This window comes from Pyrgilauda ruficollis, unplaced genomic scaffold (genome assembly GCF_017590135.1).
Source record: "Pyrgilauda ruficollis isolate IOZ18807 unplaced genomic scaffold, ASM1759013v1 scaffold57, whole genome shotgun sequence".
NCBI classification, from domain to species: Eukaryota; Metazoa; Chordata; class Aves; order Passeriformes; family Passeridae; genus Pyrgilauda; species Pyrgilauda ruficollis.
This window is the reverse complement of record NW_024527377.1, coordinates 3996685-4017029: the sequence shown is the minus strand read 5'-3', so window position 1 is coordinate 4017029 and position 20345 is coordinate 3996685. Positions and strand designations below refer to the sequence as shown.

At 48.6% G+C, this 20345-nt stretch overlaps 2 protein-coding genes across 2 annotated transcripts in view; one reads left to right on the top strand and one right to left on the bottom strand.

Moving 5' to 3' along the window:
* MGAT4B (alpha-1,3-mannosyl-glycoprotein 4-beta-N-acetylglucosaminyltransferase B) overlaps positions 1-12088 on the top strand; it is a 50831-nt gene extending 38743 nt beyond the window's left edge. The window contains exons 5-15 of the mRNA XM_041482050.1: positions 805-851; positions 2946-3059; positions 3498-3573; positions 3947-4061; positions 4814-4944; positions 7762-7869; positions 8888-9081; positions 9468-9546; positions 9992-10079; positions 10922-11034; positions 11110-12088. Of these exons, the coding sequence (XP_041337984.1) occupies positions 805-851; positions 2946-3059; positions 3498-3573; positions 3947-4061; positions 4814-4944; positions 7762-7869; positions 8888-9081; positions 9468-9546; positions 9992-10079; positions 10922-11034; positions 11110-11133 (1089 nt within the window). The 3' untranslated portion in view covers positions 11134-12088. The remainder of the gene's footprint in view (positions 1-804; positions 852-2945; positions 3060-3497; positions 3574-3946; positions 4062-4813; positions 4945-7761; positions 7870-8887; positions 9082-9467; positions 9547-9991; positions 10080-10921; positions 11035-11109) is intronic.
* Positions 12089-12562: 474 nt separating this feature from the next.
* LOC121361397 (leukotriene C4 synthase-like) lies at positions 12563-19953 on the bottom strand. The gene is made up of 5 exons (XM_041482056.1): positions 19896-19953; positions 15780-15879; positions 13943-14013; positions 13185-13266; positions 12563-12937 (listed from the first exon to the last, which is right to left on the bottom strand). The coding sequence occupies exons 1-5, from the start codon at positions 19951-19953 to the stop codon at positions 12790-12792; spliced, it is 459 nt and encodes a 152-aa protein (XP_041337990.1). The 3' UTR covers positions 12563-12789.
* Positions 19954-20345: the final 392 nt, after the last annotated feature.

The following is a 20345-nucleotide window of genomic DNA, read 5'->3' as shown; positions in this document are numbered from 1 at the left end:
GTCTCATTCTCACCTCGCCCGGCGCCGAGTGCAGCAGCAGCTGGTCCCGGCTCCGGCGGTGCTGCATCGGCAGATCCACCCAGGACGTGCGGCCTCGTGATCCATCTGGCTGCCCAAATCACTGCCACCACCAGGAAACAGGAGCAGATTTTGCTCGTGGGTCCCTGCCCTTTGTTCTGGGGTTTTGTTTCCCCGTCACTGTGCAGACGGTTTCTGCCCAGTGCCTGTCCCTGTGCTTGCACTCACCTCACCCGCAGGCAGCAGCGAGCGGCGCTGGCGACCTTTGTCTCCCAAATGTTATGGTTGCCACATTGATTGTGGGAACAAACTGGGGCTTTAGGAAGAAAAGTGTCAAAATTGACCTGAAATTAAAAACTCATAAATAGACCCTTCTTTTTCAGCAAAGAGTACAGGGTATTTGCTGCCAAGAATATTCTCTTGGATGCAAGCCAGCATGTGTAGGGAAAAAATAAATAGCCCAGAGGTTAAAACTTGTGCAAACACTTGGTGCTGGCAGGGGCAGAAGTGCCAGGAGAGCACATGGGACAGATGTGCAGGATCTTGTGTCCTTTGGGATGAATTTTGGTGTGTGATACCTTTGGTTAACACTGACCACAGAGCAGGGCTCCGGGGAGCCTGTCAGCATGGAAAAGCAGTAAAGCTGGATAAAAGGAGACATGAAGGTGAATGAAGATGGTACAGATGTGCTGACAGTACCCTGGGGTGTGTTGAAGAAGATTTCTGAGCCATGGGGGACACAGGCTGAGGCTGAAGGGTCTAACACTGCTTTTCTTTTGTTTTCAGACGGATCCACAGTACACAGCCGGAGTGGCAGAAAATATCAAAAACTTGTAAGCATTTCCAAGTGGCTTCAGTGTATGGCCTGTGCCTGCAGCGAGGCCAGGGAACGGCTTCATTAAGGAGAAACACACTTTTCTGCTTCCCTTTTGTATTTTGTTGTTGTTGCTTGGGGTTGTTTCCTCTTTTTAAACTTTGTGCTGTCTTTGCTAATGCTGCTTCCACTTTCTGCTTGTTCTAAAATGCATCCCGTATGTAGCTTCCAGGAGGCTGCTTTGTGCTCGAAGTATTTAACACACATGGTCATTTCGTTCTGTTTTGCTCCTTCTGCCCTGGGGCATTGTGAGGAGATGGATTGTTTAGATTTCCAGCGGTCCTGGCAGTTGTTTCAGTGTCTGCTGCAGCCCTGTACTTGCTCTGTGCAGTCTGGGCAGTGTAGTAAGCACACACGAATGCTCCTGCCTTATTTTGCTTTAAAATCCGTGATCCATCTTTCTTCCCACTCCAGCCTGTTTGTTTTCCCCTTGTTCCAGGCTCTGGTTACATTTGTCTCTGGTGCTGGCTGCTATTTATGTCCTGCAGCCTCAGTGGCTGTTGCAGCTTCGGCTGTGGCTGTTTGAGCAGAGGCTGGTGATGGATTATTAACCATGATTATTAACCACTCCAGGCGCTAATGGCACCAGAGCTCGGAGGCAAAGGGAGAGGAAAGGTGCTGAGAGGAGGGGCAGGGACTCCCATCCAGCTCCTGCCCTTGCTCCTTGCCGAAGGATCGCAGTCGCCGCGCGAAGCCGGAGAGAAAGGGCAGCGCATCCTGCCAGCGCCCCTGGTCCCCGAGCCGGTGATGGCACAGGGGCTGGACCAGCGTGGGGAGGGTTGTGCTCCCGGGCACTGGCAGAAGAGCTGGAGCAGAGCCCTCCATCTTGCAGAGCAGGAGCTGGCAGGGCTCCCCTCCCTGTGCCTGCTTACCGGGGATAATGGACTGATTGTCCGATGGCTCCTGATGAAATTACCGGGCGCTGCTGCAGAGAGTGCCTCTGTGTAGAAGCCCTGAAACTTTAATTGACTTAATGATTTGATTTCTCATCATCCCCCTCTCCAGTGCCTCCTGCCCCTCCCTGAGTCGCTGAAATTATTTTTCTTCCTAATAGAATTGAGGTGGTGTGGGGCCAGGGCAGGCTGGGCTCTCGCAGAAGGGAGGAAGCTGTTGCTGCTTTACTGCAGTGTTTTGTCAGCTCAGTGAGAAGCTGCTGTTTCGCTGCTGCCTGAAGAAGGGAAGATTTGAAAATGTTAGCTGAAAGACCTGCCAGTCCCAAGGAAGGAATAAGGAAGGGAAAAAGAAGTGAGAAGTTTTTGGCAGTGTCACTGCTTTGTCTCCCTTTGCCCCATCTCCCGTCCTCCAGGCTCTGCACAAACAAAGGAAATCAGCCTTGCACCAAATGTTCTCGAAAAGGCAGTGTAAAAATAACTGGTTTTCCTGCTTATCTCTCACAGTTAGAGCAGTCCCGGGGTATTGCTTGCAAGGCTGGTATAGGTGCCTGCTTTTCAGATGGGTGACATTATTTTCTTTTGGAGTTCAACTCTTTAAAGGTTTCTTAGCCACATTATAAGAAAAGTAGATGCTGATTTTATCAGCGTAAGAGAGCTAGGTAGACTTCCTGCTGGCTCTCTGAACTACAGCACAGCAGTGTTTTAAGGAACTTAGCAGAAATGTATAGCACAACCTCGGCAAAATTAATTTTAATTACTGATGCATTTGGAAAATCTCTAAATGCCTGTAGTGCCAAGTCCTTTCTTTGCTGAACCAGTCTGCAGGTCATTTAATCCTGTAAAGGGAACATGGTGCTCAGGGCTGGTCTTTAAAGCTGACCTGTGTGTGTGTGCAGCGGGGAGGAGGATGCTGGTGGGGAGCATGTGCACTTGGGGCTATTAGAGACTGTGGGAGGGAGAAGATAACTTTAAAAGTCAGTGTCAGGCCCTGCTGATGTCTTCTGATGAGGCCTGGAAGTGCACTAGATACCAGGGAAGTTATACCTTAGAGGCTGTGTTTTTTGTTTGGTTCTGTGGCTCAGTGTTTACCCAGTGATTTGGTCTATGAAATGTTGTGTCAGATGTGGAGGTATTTGTTTACTGCTGCTTTTCTCCCTCAGATTCCCAAAGGAAATACACTCAGGTCTCCTGGAGGTAATTTCCCCATCTCCACATTTCTATCCTGATTTCTCCCACCTGCGGGAATCCTTTGGCGACCCCAAGGAAAGAGTCAGGTAAGAATGAGTGACCTTACCAACAATCAAGGCCTGAATTAAGGAGCTATAGCAAGTTCCTCACTGACTCCAGCAGGGAAAGCTGTTCTGCAGGGCCAGGCAAGGACTTTAAACTTGAATTATCCAAGATCTGGAAGGACATGATTTGGTGACAGGAGGATGAACTGGCCTCAGCTTTGCCAGGCTTTTGCCTCATGCTGTGGTGTTTCCATCACAAAGCAAGGAGCTCATTTTAACCCAAACTGTCTTCATTTTGGAAGTCCTTGAGATTTCCAGTAACTCTTAGCTAATCAGGGACCAAAGGGAGAGGCCATTTGCCATCTCCTCTGCCTCCCAGGGCTGTGCCACCTTCCCATCTCCAGCCCAGCCTGGGCAGGCTCCCTGGAGCAGCCACTATCCCAGCAGAGACTGATGCTCCCATTTCTTTGTCTCTTGCAGGTGGAGGACAAAGCAGAACCTGGACTACTGCTTTTTAATGATGTATGCCCAGTCCAAAGGCATTTATTATGTGCAGGTGGGTTTGGTGCTGGAGGGAAGATGCATGTACCTGTGAGTTCACTGTACTGGCTTGTACCAGCTGAGAGAGAGCACAGAGCATATCCAACTCTGTGATGCAGCAGAGTGGGAGAAGGTTTTAACCACCTGGTTTAAAAAAAGCTGGATTTTTAAAATACTTTTAGACTTGGAAACCTCCCACTTAGGAAAGGCAGAGGTCCTTGTTTCTCTTACCTGTTAGACTGAGTGAAAAAAAGTGCTTGGAGCACCTTCCAGAATAAGCTGGGTCTGTGCCAAAGCTTTCCTCTAGTGTATGGTGTGATTGCTCTGCACAGAGAGACTGTTGCTGGGGCCTGCATGGGACATTGGCACTGTGTCCTTCTGTCTTGCAGCTGGAGGATGACATTGTGGCCAAACCAAACTATCTCAGCACGATGAAGAACTTTGCCTTGCAGCAGCCCTCTGAAGAGTGGATGATCCTGGAGTTCTCTCAGCTGGGGTTCATTGGTAATGTTCTCCCCCACTCACCCCAGTCCTATCAGGCACAAGGGCAGGCTGGCTCTTGCCAGCATTCCATTCTTGGCCCAGGAAATTGTCCCCACAAGATGGTAAAATACTTGGACTTGGTCCCCTCCTATTTTTGCAGTGACCCTTGTGTTTGCACAGGGGAGAAAGATCCTCACAGCTGGTACTGCTGATGCTCACTTTAAGTAAAAATAAACCTGGTGAGTGGCCCAGCTGAGAGCCAAACAGCTTAGATATGGCCAGTAGCTTTTAGGCTGGATGGGATCTGGATTTGCCTAAGAGTGTGCAAAAGGAAGTTTGCATCAGCCCAGAACTATTTTGGGAACGGCAGTACATGGTTGCAGTAGCAGCTTGATCTGTTATTTTGGATACTGGTTTGATTGGCTTAAAACTTGTAGTTCTCGGGGCAGGAAATGGTCTGTCCTGCAGCTGGCTGCATTTTTCATCCTTGTTTCTCTTTACTGAATGGGAGAGTTTTAGACCTTTTGATACTGTTATGACCTGTGGGACTCTAATGCTTTCTAATTCTGTGACAAATATTAAATCCGGAACTGTATTAGCAATGTCAGCAGTGCTGGTACATAAACAGGGGCCACGTGTTGTTTCCTTCACACAGATAGACACATCTAACCTCCACAGCCCAGTCTCCCAATTTTTTTCTTTCCCAGCTCTGATTCTAGACCATTTCATACCGTAGCTCCTCACTCTCTCTTCGCTCTCTCTTTGTGCTCTAGGAAAAATGTTCAAGTCTCTGGATCTGAGTTTGATTGTGGAGTTCATCCTGATGTTCTATAAGGACAAACCCATTGACTGGCTGCTGGATCACATCCTCTGGGTGAAAGTCTGCAACCCTGAGAAAGATGCAGTACGTAAACAGCCTCTGTTGAAGGGAAATGTTCTGTTGTGTGTGGGCAAATGTACACTTGGCTGTGCCTCCAGAGGATCTTTTCTGTGAGCTCTGGTGCTAACTGACTTTGCACCGAGCCATGCCATCCCTGTGGAGCATGCTGCAGGGTGTCCTTGTGGGTTGTGTAAGTGGAGACCTGGGAGTTCAGGCTTTTGTAGTCTGCAGCTGCCAGGAAAGGCATTATTTCTGCATCTGAGCACTAATAGGGTATTCCTCCTGCAGCCCTTGAGGGCAGGAGTCGTTCCCCATTCTTGTGTGTTGTTTTGCATTCCTGTGTGCTTCTCTCCCTGAAGCCATTTCCCACTCGCTGACTGAACCCCAGAATAATCCTTTGACGTGGATCCATGGGCTGTACCTGCCTGGAGCACACATGGAGACTGCCCAGAGAGCTCATCCCAGATGACCCAGAGCAAACCCTCCTTGCACAGTCTGACAAAATGAAGCCAGATCACACAAAGCTCTTGTCAGAATTTCTAGGAGGGTGCAGAGAGGTGAAGTGGGCTGTGCTTTTGTGCTGCCACTCCTTTTGCAGAGCCATAAGCCCCTGTGCCCTGTGGAGGTTGTGTTTGAGCTCCAGCAGCAAGGGGCTAAAGCGAGTGGGAAGGGCAGAGGAGGAGTGTCTGTGGCAGCAGATGTAAGATGAGCTCAGCACCAGATACTCTCCTGTCTTCTCTCTGAACATACTGTGTTTACTCAAACACTTGCTTGCCCTCCTCCCCGGTGGAGAGCAAGCAGCAGAGTCGCTGTGCAGAGCTCAGAGCCAGTGGCTTAGAACAGACTTCATGGTGACAACCACATTGTGGTGATAAATGCCAGAGCAAGTGGTCACTCTGGAAATTAGTATTGTATTTATGTGCTGGGGGGGTGGACCACCCTCAGAACTGGGACAAGGATGTGGTTTAATTGGGCCTGATCCCTGGCAGAGGACATGGCATCAGCTCCAGTACCCCTTGTGCAGCAGGACCAGTGTCAGATGATGTCCACTGAATCCTCCTGGCAGTTCAGACCATGTGCTCAGCTGTGACAGAGCAGTCCCCAGGACTGTCTGGCACCCCCACAGTCTGCACAGCTGTGGGTAAAGCCGGATGGGTGGGATGCTGGGATGGAGCTGGGAATGATGGTGCTGTCTGTTCCCCCACCTTCAAAATCCTCAGCTTGAGCACTGATTAAATGCAGATCCTGCTGCGCTGGATCATCTTCTCCTTAACTCATCTGTGCTCATCTTTTCCTACCTGATGGAACCAAGGTTTTCTCAGGGGAAATCGCAAACCTCTTAAACATGTTGCCTTTTTAAAAATTAACCTACTTTCCATGTGGATTTCTAGCTCCTTTCCCCCACTGTTTGCATGATTAACTCTGCACAGCACCCTTTCAAACATGACTTTCTCTTGTAAATCCCACTGTGCAAAATCAAATTGGTAGCAGGGAGGATTTGTCTTTTTGATTGAAAGTTTGTTTGACCTGAGCTTTTGGTAAGTGCTTTGCCTGCTCTGGGTATATTCTGCTCTTTCTTTTTAAACTAATTTTAGATTCACCTGGGGTAGACCTGTGTGAAAAGATGACCTTCTTACCACCAACTGAGCTGTTCCCCCTCCTGGCTTGTCTGTGGCAAGGCTGCTTTCAGGAAATGTTTCTTTAGCAGTGCAGGAAAAGGGGATAAAGATAAATTAGTAGATGCTGTAGCTGCCTTCATTCCCCTTCCTCCTCCTCTCCCAGAGTGAGATAGCCACGATGGAGTTGCATCCAGAGTTGCTGGCAGTGAGTAGGTCTGTCCCATCAGCATGGCTAGTTTTAATTTTCTAATGTAACGTGAGCTGGATTAGGGGATTATCTCTTTTGCAGCTCGCAGGGGTCATGCCTGGAATTTCCCAGCTCCTGGCCCATGGTGGGGGCTTGGTGTGGCACCCTGTCTGTTCCAGGCAGCCACCATGGGATTTCTGCTGGGTGGGAGGCTGCAAGAGCAGATGGCATTAAGGATGTGCATGCATTTCTTTTCTTGGAAAAAGCCAAAGTTGGATAACAAATATCCTCTCCATACAGCTTTTAACCTGTATTTTTGTCCTGCTCCCCCAAACTGAGAAATGAGCTATTTTAAAATGTGAGTTCTCATCTCCCCACGCTCTCAGTGATTTTCCCTTTTGTCCTTTATTCCCTCTCCATCGTCTCTCTCCCTCCACTCCATGGTAAATCACTGCCAGGATCACAGTTGCATCTGCAAGTTTATTTGTGTGGTGGATAGGCGTGAAACAGCCCAGCAGCTCTGACGATGGCACGTGCTGTACATCTGCTCACAGCTCCTGCCACCAAACTGGTGGCATCCAGAGAGAGCCCACACTTGGTACCTGTTCACCTGGCTCTGAGCCATCCCAGGATTATTGTACCTTCAGACATCAGGGATCCCAAGCTCTGAGTTGTAGGAAAAGGCTTTCCCAATAAGCCAAGGGGCAAAGGAAACTCAATTCTCTGGGTGCTCCTCCCTGACAGCACAGAGGGGATTTGCTCAGTGTTCTTAGCTATGCTTGGGAAGGAGAAATTTGGCACTTAAACCTGGACCCTGCCCAGCAGAGCCTGGGGGGCGAGGGGCTGAGAGTCACAGTCTGGTTTCTCCAAAGCGTGGTTAAAAGCCCTCTTGCCAGATTAGAGCCTAAATACCACAGAAAGGCACAGAGATGGAGGACTTGGCTGTCACTCCTTGTGCCCTTGTCCCTCGCTCTTGTGGGCCACAGTGGCCTGCCGAGGTTGGAGCCTGGGCACTGTGGGGCTGTCTCATTTCAGAAACACTGCGACAGGCAGAAGGCAAACCTGAGGATCCGCTTCAAGCCCTCGCTCTTCCAGCACGTGGGAACCCACTCCTCCTTGGCTGGGAAGATACAGAAGCTGAAGGTGGGTACCAGCTTTGTCCAAGCTGCAGGTGGCCTGCTCTGCAGACACCCAGCAACTGACTGCTTTTGGGTGGGGACATCAGTGACAGCAGCTGGTGGCAGCTGGATTTCTGTGACGTGGTTGTGTTTTATTCTGTATTACAGTGAGCTCAGGCAGCTCCTGCTCCTCAGAATGGCAGTGACATGTACCAAGAGTCACTGCAAGATTATAAGCCTTGGTACCAGTCCTGGCTACCCATCCTGAGTGCCAGGCCATGGTCCAGGCAAGTGGCTTCAAAGAATCTACTGGAAAACCTTGGAGATGACTCCTGGGTTGGTCTGACTTCCTTCCCACTCCACTGTATGTTCCTGGGATTTGGTGATTGATAGACAAATTAAAACTCACTGTATAATGGAGATGACTCCTGGGTTGGTCTGACTTCCTTCCCACTCCACTTTATGTTCCTGGGATTTGGTGATAGATAAATTAAAACTCACTGTATAAGAGCTGGAATTGTTGATGTGTGTTTAAACATGAACAAAATGCTCATGTTCAGCTACAAGTGCAGAATCCATGGACAGACATCCCTGGGCTGTGCTGTCTGTGTGATCCCCGGGGAACTGGATGGTATAATCCAGTTTGTATGTGCTGTCACAGTGCAGTGCTGTCAGGCCATGTAATCCAGTCATTTTATGCTATTGTCAGCCTCCCAGCTGCTTTCTCCTCAAGTGTAAAGACTGTTTCCAGAGCTCCTGGGGCATGGACAGGCATTCAGGGACATTTGGACCATGAAAGGCTCCTTGGTGTGCTGGATCAGAGCACAGAGCAGAGGTGTTTCTCTGAGCTGCCTCTCCTGAAGCAGTGTCCTGGGATCCAGTCACACATTCCCCTGCCTGGTGCCTTGCCCAAATTACTTCCATCTCTCATCCTTCTGTGCCCTGCAAATCACAAAATTTTAATTTACGGTGCCTTGTAGCTGGGGCCCTGGTTCCTCACAGGCCAGAGCAGCTCATGGCCCTTTTGCTTTGTGCCCTCCAAGGACAAGGACTTTGGAAAACACGCACTGCGGAAAGAGCACGTCAACCCTCCTGCCGAGGTGAGCACCAGCCTGAAAACCTACCAGCACTTCACCTTGGAGAAGGCTTACCTGCGGGAGGACTTCTTCTGGGCCTTCACTCCCACTGCCGGAGACTTCATCCGATTCAGATTCTTCAAACCACTCCGTATTGAAAGGCCAGTGCTTGAGGGGTCAGGGGGGCATGGGGACAGCCCAGAGCATGTGGAGACACTTGACTTTTGCTCTTCTGGCAGTTTAAATCAAATTTCTTGCCTGTCTCCTGCTTGGCTGCCCAGGAGGAGAGAGCAGTGCTCTTCCAGGGGGAGGATAATTTGACCCTTTCTCAGTGGGGCCCCCTTTGCCAGAGCCCTTTGCTTTCCTGCGCTTGTGAGCAGTCCGTGGTTTAGCTGATCTGGCACAGAAAGTCTCGTGCCAAATCGTGCTGTGGGCTCTTTGGGAAGGTGCCTGTTAGGTTGAGCTGTTTGATGATTCAGATGGGGTGAAAGCCATCATGTGCCCCCTCGCTCAGCGTGCCTCTCTGTGGGTTTGGTCTCTGTCACAGGTTCTTCTTCCGCAGCGGGAACATCGAGCACCCAGAAGACAAACTCTTCAACACAACCGTGGAGGTTCTGCCGTTTGACGTAAGTGTTTGATTGAGATTTGAGGTGAGGGTGGAGTGGGAGGCAAAAGAGGTTTGAGACGAGGGAGCTGCTTAAAGATCTTCACAAGATTGGAGTGCCTCTTACAGGTGCTGGCAGGGAGCCAGAGGGTCATGCCTGGTGTGATGCCACCTCGGGAGCAGAGTGCTTTGCTGAGCACAGCTGTGTGAGCCATCCCTGCCTGGGGATGCTCCAGTGGGTGGGATGGCTGCAGAGGAGGGGGATGAAGCCAGAATGGTGCAGTGGAAACAGCAGTGTGAGGACTGCAGCTGTCCTCTTGTTCTTTGGGCATGTGTCTCAGGGTGCCAGGTATGGGATGAGATGCCAGGGTTTGCTGGCAAGGACAGCTCTGGGGTTGCTGCTTTTCCTTGGGGCTTTTGGGTGACTCTTGCCTCTGGTCTTGCAAAAAGCTCCTCTCCTTCTGCAGAGTCTACAGTCAGATAAGGAAGCCTTGCAGGAGGGAAGAGGCACAGCCGTCAAGTACCGCAGGACAGCGGATGGCTACATCCAGATAGGTACAGGGGGTGTGGGGAAAGTGCCTGCTGGCTCTGATAACACAGCCCATGTCCTCACCTGCATGTCAGTCAAGAACCTTAGAGCTGTTTGCTTGGCAGAGAGTAATTTCTGCTTGCCAGGAGCCAGGTTGGAACAGGATTTGTCACTGTCTCCTCTCCTCCAGTGCCCTCGCTCTCAGACCACGTTGTCCTCCTCAGATCATTTTCAGTCCTGCATTTCTGCCAGTCCTGCTCAGAGCCGGGACCAAATTATGCTGATTATTTGTTTGCTTACCCTGGGGTTAAAAACCTCCACCATGGGCAGTTTTGCCATCTCTGTACTCACACCACTTGCAGGTCAGACTTCTTCTCTTGCCACCTGAGCTTTTTTTAGTGCTCGCCCTGCCCTTGGACAAGAACGAGCAACTGCAGCCTCCCGAGAGCTGCCAGTGTGTGATACAGCTCTGGTGTCCCTGCTAAGATTTTAATTTTTTTTAAGTAGTCAAATAAAAGAAAGATTTCCTGACACATGCAGTATTTTGCCATTTTCTCATTCCTCTGAATGCTGGCTGGTTTCTCCCAGTTGCATTTTCAAAAAAAAAAAAAAAAAAAATCAAAACCAAAAAGCATATCAGTAGTATGTCACCAAATACTCCAAATAAATTTTGTTTTGTTTACCTGATTTGTGTTCTCCGAAGTGTGGCATTTTGCACTGTATTGCCATCCACGCTGCTGGGTTTTAGCCTGTTTTGTGCTGGGGATGTTGGCAGGCAGGGGCTGCTGGGGATGTTGGTGGTGCCCTGGGGGAGAAGGAGCAATGCCAGAGGGCCATCCCTGTGTCAGCCACGTGCTCTCCCCACCAGGCTCATTCTCCAAGGGCGTCGCAGAGGGTGAGGTGGACCCATCTTTTGGGCCACTGGAGGCCATCAGGCTGTCCATCCAGACCGACTCCCCGGTGTGGATCATCCTGAGCGAGGTAAGCCAAGCTCTCCCGGCACCTCCCCACCCCTGCCCTGCTCATCACTCTGATTCCATCCCGCTCTTCTTTCAGATTTTTATCAAAAAAGCAGAGTGAAACAGGCATGAGGCAGAACGGACACCCTCGTGGATCCCTGGTCCTGCTCCCTCCCTCCCGCTCCCTCCTCCCCGCGGCGCCTTGCCCGGACCAGGACAGCGCAGGGCCGGCTGCCGGGACTCGCCCGCAGACCGGGCAGAGCTGCTGCTGCTGCGCCATCCCCAGCGGGGCTGCGGGGCCAGGACGGGCACTGACTTCTCCAGAAGAGCAGCAGAAAGCAGAACCCAACCCCCTGTGCAGAGGGGTGGCTTTGCTCCGCTCCCTCGGCCCCTCGGGTGCTGCTCAGGACACACGGGACAGTTTGGGGTCGGGATGAGCTTCAGCCAGCGTGGGGACAAAAAGCACCTTCAGCCCCAGACAGGGCAGTCTTTGGCTGTGTTTGGGGACAGAGCAGGTCACACCGAGTCCTGCCAGCTGACCCCACTGGCACGCTGGGATGGAGGCAGCAGGGCCAGAGGTCTGCCTTGCCCTCTCCCAGGCAGCAGTCCTGGCCACAGCTGAGGATTAAGTGAGGGCAAAGATTGACCCTCCTTCAGCAGAGGAGGAACGAATCCGAAGGGGTTGGAGCTTATGATTAGGGCAGGGAAAACAAAAAAATAAAATATGCCACACTGTGCCTGCCAGCATTGAACACAGCCCCTTAACTCACGGTGAAGTCTCCAGTGTCTTCATGCCTTGAGATTGAGTGCAGAAACTGTCTTTTAAATAACTAATTCAGTTATTGATTGATGTGGGTTTTTTGGGGACGGAAAAAAAAAAAAAAAACAGAGGTAGCCCAGTTCAAAAATAGTAGGGATTAGTGTAAATCCCAATGTCCTTTCAACTATACACTGGAATGCATTATACTACTTTAATGTTCTGTATTTTTTATTATTGGATACATTTGATTTTTCAAGTACATCTCTCTATATAAATATATAAAACAATGTGCACTGTAATAAAAGCTGAATTTAAACCTTTGGTGCAGTAGTGGAGTCACTTGCAGCGGGGCTGCTTTAGGCACCTGTGAACCCCAAGTTCACAGTGGAGGGTGAAATCTAGGGAGGGCAAAGTCCTTTTGCAGAGTTGGTGATAAGTGAAGCTGGGGTAAAGTAAAGGTCATTTAATCAATGCCAAACAGACTTTAGTACCTGGGCTAGGGTCAGGCTTTTCTCCCAGTATTTGGATGTGGTTTTAGGCAAGCTTACCCATCATTTTCAGTTAATCACAGCTGCTTTTCCTATGAAACCTAGTCCCCAACTCAGATGTTCTTACATCAGTCTCTGAGTGCCTTTGACAATCACAGGTGATTTCTAGTGAGGAAAAAAATTTATTTTTTCATATCCATGGTGTGATTCTTCAACATAGATCATTACAGCAGTAAGGAGGAGAGATGACAGCATGTGGGTCAATCTGAGCTCCATGAGGCAGAGCCAGAGGCATTTTAGAGCAGACAGTGCTACAAAGCCCAGCAGTGAAGCTCCCCAGCAGGGGCAGGGGCTGGAAAGCATTTGCTTTCTAGAAGGGAAATTATCTCCGAAGAGCAGAGGAGTGCCAGCATCCATCTCCCTTCAGCAGGGAATGCAGAGCCAGGGAAATATTCTCTCTGGTGGTGCCACATGACTGGCTCCCCTGTGCAGGGACAAAGAGTGGGTTTTGGGGGAGCTGTGGCCCCTCTCACCAGGCACCACGGAGCTGGAGAGGCCACACCAGTGCTGCCATCCATGTGGAGGAGCTGGGCCTCAGGAAGTGTGCCAGGAGCCCAGCCAGTGCCAGCCCCAGCAGCACCCAGAGCAGCCAGGCACTGGCATACAGTGGTCCCAACCTGGGTGGAGAAAACACCGTCAGGCACTGCCAGCCCAGCCGGGCACGAGGCACTCCGGCAGGGCTGTGGGTCCCCACCCCACCTTGGGGCAGTCAGGGAAGAGGAGACACAGCCATCAGCACACGGGGGCAGGAGAGAAGGAGGAGAAGGAGGTGAAAATCTGCCTGCAGTCCCAGCCACAGGGAGGAAGCCTGTGCCAGGGCTCCCCGGGCTGGTTTGGGTGCCCCTGGTCCCGCTCTGTCCTTACCGTCCCTGGGCAGCCCCGGCGTAGCCCTGGAAGTACCTGAGGCGGGTGTAGAGGTACAGCAGCCCACACGCTGCAGTCACACCTGCGGGGACAGGGCAGATGAGCTCTGGGGGGGCTCAGGATCCCTGGCACTGCTGGGGCTGCATCCCAGCACATCCCCCCAGCAGGTGGGCATGACCAGAAAACCAAATGCAGAGTGATTTGGCTTTAAACCGCTGCAGGAGTTTAAATGAGTTTTCTTCCTTCCCTTTTTGTGAGGGATGAACTTCTCTGCCCCACAGAGTTGTCTTGGGACTTGGGTTGGCAATGCTCCCTTACGTGGTTTCTCCTCACAAATAAATGGTTGCAGCAACCAAATCCCCTGAGCTCACTTGGTAGGGCTAGACAGTGGATGAGTAAATGTTTGGGTTATGGTTTTCTTGTTCTGACATAGCTCTGCCTCAGCTGCTGACACCTTGGCACCCTGGGACAGCCTGACCTTGTCCAGGAGAAGCAGCACAAGGGGACAGCCAGGCTCCAGCAAAGGAGCAAGGGCTGCCAGTGCTTCCTCCTCCAGGCAGGAATGGGCTCAGCTGCTCCCAGCTGGAGTTGAGGCACTTCTCGGTCAATCCAGCTAAAGGGAAATTTGCTTTCCTTGAACAAGAGCCTCACAGGCACAGAGAGAATGCCTGAATCACAATGGGACTTAAATTGGGGCTGGGTTTTTTTTGGTTTGTTCACATGGTTTGGGTTGGAGTTCCCCCCCAAATCCCTCTTACCTTGATGGAAGAAGATTCCAGCAACCCAGAGGAGGGAAATGAAGATTGGGAAGTACTCTGAGCAGTTTGCCCTGGTGAGAACCAGAGATGAGAGTTAAAACTGCCTCCTTGTACCTCAGAGCCTGGATAACCAAGGCTGGAGAAGGGAATTGGAAACTCACTTCAGAACAAACTAAAAGAGCTGATGAGAACCATCGCTGTGCTGTGGGAAAGAAGCCTTTTCTGTGATCAAGCACACCCAATATCTGTATTTTAGAGAAAAAAGCAGCCAAACACACAGCATTCACCTCTCCTGCATTCACATGGCCCTGGAATGACAATCTGTGGCTGAGATGGAGATTTGTCTCTGCTGGACCCTCGACAGGCTGCATCCCACACACAGCAGCATCCCAGACACCTGCTGGGGGAGAGCCTTGTCAGTATTTAAGGAGCTCTCTCTTCCCCTTGGGTGGACACAGCCTAAATTTGGGAGTCACACAAGTCACACACCAAGAAGGAGCCTTCTCTCAGATAAAATTCAGCAGGAGGTGATCAGGTTTACAGCCAGGTTTTCCTCCTTTTTGCTTTAGTGATAAAAATACAGATTTTCTGTAAGAAGAGTAGGAGCTGTGATATTAAAGACATTGGTTTTGCTTCTCCCACATTTTACCATTCCCTAGGCAATTCAATCTTAATGTTGGCCAAAAATATACAAACCTTTGGAGAATAGAGCCAGACTGGGAGCTGGAAAAAGTCTGAAGAACCTTATTCTGTAAATGCAGTTTGAGCCTCAGTGAGGGGAGGCTGCCAGGTTTCAAGTGAGTAATGCATCGATACCACTTTTTCCCTTTTTTTTTTTTTTTTCAATATATCAAATTATCCATTTGTATACTCCTCCATGGGGAAAAGAGAAGAAAAACCCACAAAGAAGCAGTATCTTCTCAAGTCCAAGCTCCCCGAGGTCACCTTCCCTGCCACAGCCCATGGCATGACTTGGTTAACACACATTTAATAGTTAAGTATTTAATTAAAAGCCACATCAGCAGCTCCCCAGCTCGCAGAGGCTGATGTCTCCAGGCAGGCTGGCCTTCCATGGTCCCACAGAGGGACTGAAGCTGCTGTTTTTGTCACTCCACAAACGTTTCCTGTGTGCTGGCAAGGGAACGCAGCTGCTTTGTTCGGGATTTAGTGCCGGGCTGGAGCTACCCTTCGCACCAGCTCCAGCCAATTCCTTTCAATTGCTTACAAAACAGAATGACTGAGATGAAAGATGGAATCTGGTGCTTGCTGGAAGCCGAAGGGATCTGTGAACGTTTCCAGTTTAGCTCCAGCATTGCTCTCTCCATAGGAACAGAGCAAAAAGAAACAGCCCTCAGCAGGGGCCCACGAGTGCTGATTCTCACAGTACAATGGCTTCTGAAAGGGAAAAAATTAAAATGCCCTTGTAGCTGGTTCTGCCAGCAAGGCCCTTTGCTTCAATTCAACAGCAAAACATTACAAGAAAATATCAGGTTATTAATAAAGCTTTGGCTGCTCTCACCATTTGGAGCCAATGGTAATATTAAATTTAATGATTCTAATTGTGAATGCTTTGCACCTCCTCCATACGGCCACTAATTTGTAATTTGGCTGCCTCACAATGCCAGAAGGAGAATTATCACGGATGGACAGAAACACCCCAGCCAAAGTGCTCCAAATCAAAATGCAGACCTTTGCACACAAAGCATTGAAAAAAAAAATATATATAAAACAGGAGCAGTAAGTGGAAAGGTGATTGAGGGAGAACAGTCTCTCCCAACAGTGACAGCTGACTCAAGTCTTATCTAGATAAAGTCATCACAAAAAGTTAAAATCTTACTGAGCTCTGAAGGTCCTCTCAAATTCAGGGTGACCTGTTGTTTCAGGAGGGGAAATCTTGTACTTCCGACGGGCGTAGATCACCTGCATTGCAAAATAGGCTGAAAACAGAACACAGGAATGGTAACAGACCAGCAGTGTTTATTTTGCCAAGTGTTATCTGGCTTGGAATCAAGCAAGTGGTTAGAATGAAAGAGCTGATATGATCTGGGTCCATAGTCCAGGATTGTCACACACGACCTGTAATAAATGTGCCATTTATTTCACTCTCATGCTTTAAATTCAGGTTTGGTTATCCCAGCTGAGTGCCAGTGCTGGATGACACTTTGCATCATCTCACACCCAGCAGAGCCCTCAGTGCTGCTCCCTGGCAGATCAAACACACAATAAAACCTTACCAAGTCCACACTGAGCCACAGAATTACTTCTTAATCTTGCACTTTGTGTCTAGAGGACATGTGCACCCTCAGCCAGTCTGATGGGAATGATGTGCTATTTTTCTGCTATTCCCAGTGGGTGCAAATTATGGCCCATGTCACAGAGCAGCATCCAAACTGTCAAGCACTGGGATATCATTAAGTCAATTGGAGATGCTCCCAATCATGGCAATAAAAGGAAAAGGAGAAGAGGATGATTATTTCTTGCTCTTCACTCCTGCAGGACAGCCCCAAGGCTGTCAAGGAGCAGAGGTGCTGCCCATGCCTGTGCCACATTTGAGCCAAGGCACTGACTCAGGGTCTGCTACATCAGTCCTTTGTATGTTTGTAAAGGACGTGGAAAGTCACTTCAAAACAATGAAAACTTGCTAACATGAAGATTTGGACTGTTTCACTATTTATTGAAAGCTCCCACTCCCACAGGCAATTGCTGATGCTCTGTTTTATTTAGGTACACTATTACACTGCTGTCTTTATTGAAAATTCCTATTTTCATATAGGAGAAAACTAAATTATAAAAACAATTACTTTGGTGGCTCTGGTGGTGTCACTGAGACACTTCAGTGAGCAAAGCCCTCACATAGCAACATTTCCAGAGCATTGCACAGAGAGACAAGGAGCCAGGGTGCAAGGCCTGCCCTGGGGACTGTCCTATTGTAACAAAGATAAAAGCAGAACAGCAGGAGAGAGAAGGGGAAGTAGGGACAGATGTTCCAAGATTAAAGACAAGACATGTGCCTGCAGAAAAGCATTAGTACATATGTAGAAGGGAATTAGAAATGTAAATAATCTGATGCTACGTGACTTGTGTATCACAAGGTTTTACTAACATAAATACAGTCGTTCCTTTCAGAACAATGTAAGAACAATTAAGCATGTTCTAGTACCTTCCACAGAGCCCAGCCCTAAATAAGAGGTGCTGACAGAGCAGAGTGGGGAGAAACAAGAAAGTTTCCTCCTCTTTGATTCATTTGTAGCAGGTTGATCATGGGGGAGGGTGTCACCCTTCTGCAGATCCAGCAGGACAGGACAGAGTGTTCCCTCTGTGAATCCAGAGAGGTGTAACACACAACTGGAATTCAGCAGCTGCTGGAGAGCTCTGGGAATAAGATGAAACCACAACCCATCTTGTTACCTCTCCTCCTCCCTGATCCTCTCAGGGTTTCATCCCAGTCTCCTCTCCAGAAATGGGCTGAGCTGAAGTTACAGCATCATGAGCAGATCTGGCTTGTGGCATCAGCCCAACTGCACTGGGCAATGCTCTTCATCCTGCTTTGTGCCATCTGCACCTTCCCTAAGGCAGGACTCTTGTGACTGATGGGTGAGGTAAGAGACTTCACATCAAACCTCTCCACCAGCTCTACACTTAGCATCTTGCTTCTAGACACAGGGACTAATATTCAGACAAGTCTTACACAGATCCCTGACACTCAGGGATGACATACAAAACAACCACCCAAGAGGAGCAGGAGCCTTGTGGAGAACAGCTGGCTGTTCCCCAAACCTGGTGTAAGGGTGAAGAACCAGTCCACAAAAGCACTTCTCAAAATGAGGTGTTGAAAAAACCTACACTGCATGAGCCTTCTCAGCAGAGACTCTTAGAGAAAAAGAGATCTATCTGCTCTGCAGAACCTTTCAAAGCTTTTATTTATTTTTTTTTTGTGATTCATGTCTCGAGGTTAATCACCTGTGTGGATTCCCATGTGGCTTAGGGGCTCAGCTCCCTGAACTTTGCCCCTCAGTGGAAATATTCTTCATTCTCTATTTGATTATGTCCACAAACTTGTCAAATCATATCATAGTTGCTATCTGCCACATTTGAGTGAACCTGGCAAACAAGCCCTCTGGGGCCTGACAGTGACATTGCATAAGTTTTCTTTCCTTTGAAGCTGTAAAATAAAGGAGTGGGGGGAAAAACCTGCAGTAGAATAATTTTGCTCTATGGTACAATGTTCAGCACAAGGCTGGGGCACACATCTAGAGAGTGCTAAACTCAGGGTTTCACTAAACTGAGAATGACTAAATTAAAAAGGGGAAAGTTACTTGAAAGAAGACAGAAACTGCAGGCTCCCAGAAAATTCAAAAAGAAACATAAAAATCAACCAACACTGTACCAAGGTCAGCCATTAAATTACATCTGCTGCACCAGGATATGATGGAGGAGTGTCTGTAGGGATAGCCCACGTCCATGCTTCAGTGCTCCCCTGCTCAGAGTGAATCCCAGACTGTAACTCACCTACAGAAAGTCCTTTAAAAACATGCAGAGAAAGCCCCTGCACAGCTCTGAACCCCAGTGACACTGGCACATGGATTTCATAGGACTAGATGGAAAGGAAATACACAGTATTTTGCAATTGCTCCTTGGCTTCCCACACAGAGATCAAAAAACCAGGATACTTCATGTGATCGAACAGATAGGAGGGTGCCAATGTCAGCTACTTATCCGCTGGCTTCACACCTGGCTTGATATGCCATCAAAGTAAAATGCTTAATGCTGCAACCTTTAAAAACTACTTGAAATTCTCATTAAACAAAAATATTTGAGACAAAACTGCTATCTAGGGATTTTCTACTGAGGGTTTCCTAAAGGAAAAGGGCCCAGCAGCATTTCTGTAACTCAATTTCAAGTTTTCTTCATGTCTTGCCTTTGCACACTAAACACTCGCTCCACCTCCACTTAGTTTAACAAAAAAATTCATAGTACAAAAGTTTCTTCCATTTGTAGTTGTATGTCTCTGTAAATTGAGTGGAAATTACTAAAAAATTCAGAAGTCTTGAGCTCTATTTTTAAAGTGGCATATTTTGTTTTAAATAATGCTTATATTAAGAGATTTCTCATCTGACAGCCAAAAGCACATGATGCTGCTCAGAGATTCACATCCATTTGTAAGCAGAGGTGTGATAGCTGTATGGTGAATTAATACAGTAATAATAAACCCCACAAACCTTTCCTTAGAAAATGGTGAAGATTTTAATAAAATGGGGGCTCTGTCCCCATCCCAGGCAGGGGAGTGACTGTCCTGAAGCTCAAGGGGGAGAAACTTTGCCCAAATGATCCACAAATAAATAGAGCTTGTCACCAATGCTGCTCCTTCTAAATGGTCTAAACACAATGCATCTATTTAAATTAGAAGTCACTGAGTTCCTTTGAAGAGCTCTGTGTCTGTTTCTGACCAGAACTTGCATGTTTCCAAATTACTGTGCTCTCAGTCCATCTTGTCATCTGCTCTGTGCCACACGAACATGCAAGGATATTGTTCACAGAGAAACACTTGTGTGCACTCTTTCCTACATCCACACCAGGTCTGTCTGTACACTGACCTCCCCACCAGCACATTTGCTAACCTGCCTTTATTTTGGCTACCTCCAGCCACTGCAAGTTACAAATTACCTGCTAAAATTCAATCACAAACTAGTTTACTTCAATAACATCACATTGAAAGTGCTTTAAGTCTAAAAGTTTTACTTGCTGGTTTTGAGGATCATTTTAGTCCCTGTTAAATAATGACCACCCTCAGACATGACACTTCTACCATTAACAGCCAAAAATTTATATCATTTTGCCATGTTGGAAAACAGTGACTTTCACTCCACAGACGCTCCAAGAAAAACACAGGAACCACGTCCCACGAAGTTTAACATAATTAGCTGAATACTGGCATTGTACAAAGGACATTTACCTTGCTCCAGGACCCCCAGAACTGTGACTGTGGCCAGCAGGTCTATTTGATCTCTCATGCTTGCTGACTGGGGAGGAAACCCCAGTCTGATGTGCTGGGTACAGCTGGTCCAGCACTCCCACCACCACCCACCTGCACAGAGCTGCTCTGAGCACAGGTGTTTCCTCCACCACACCTTAGCTCACCCTCTCTCCACACCACGTGGTTTTCCAAAGCAGCCACGCCCCAGAAAATGTCTATTCCATTCAGCCAAGTGCCTTTTGCTGAACAATAGAGCAAGGAAGAATTTTACATGAGCAAACTGTGAAATTCTTCTAATTACATTTACAAACTTTATACCATGATCGAATTATATGCTGCCGGCAATAGAAAGATGATGGAATTATTTCCAGCCCTTTTGTTGCTAGTTTTAATGAGCTCTGAAGCATCTCAATTATGTGCAAGGTTGTA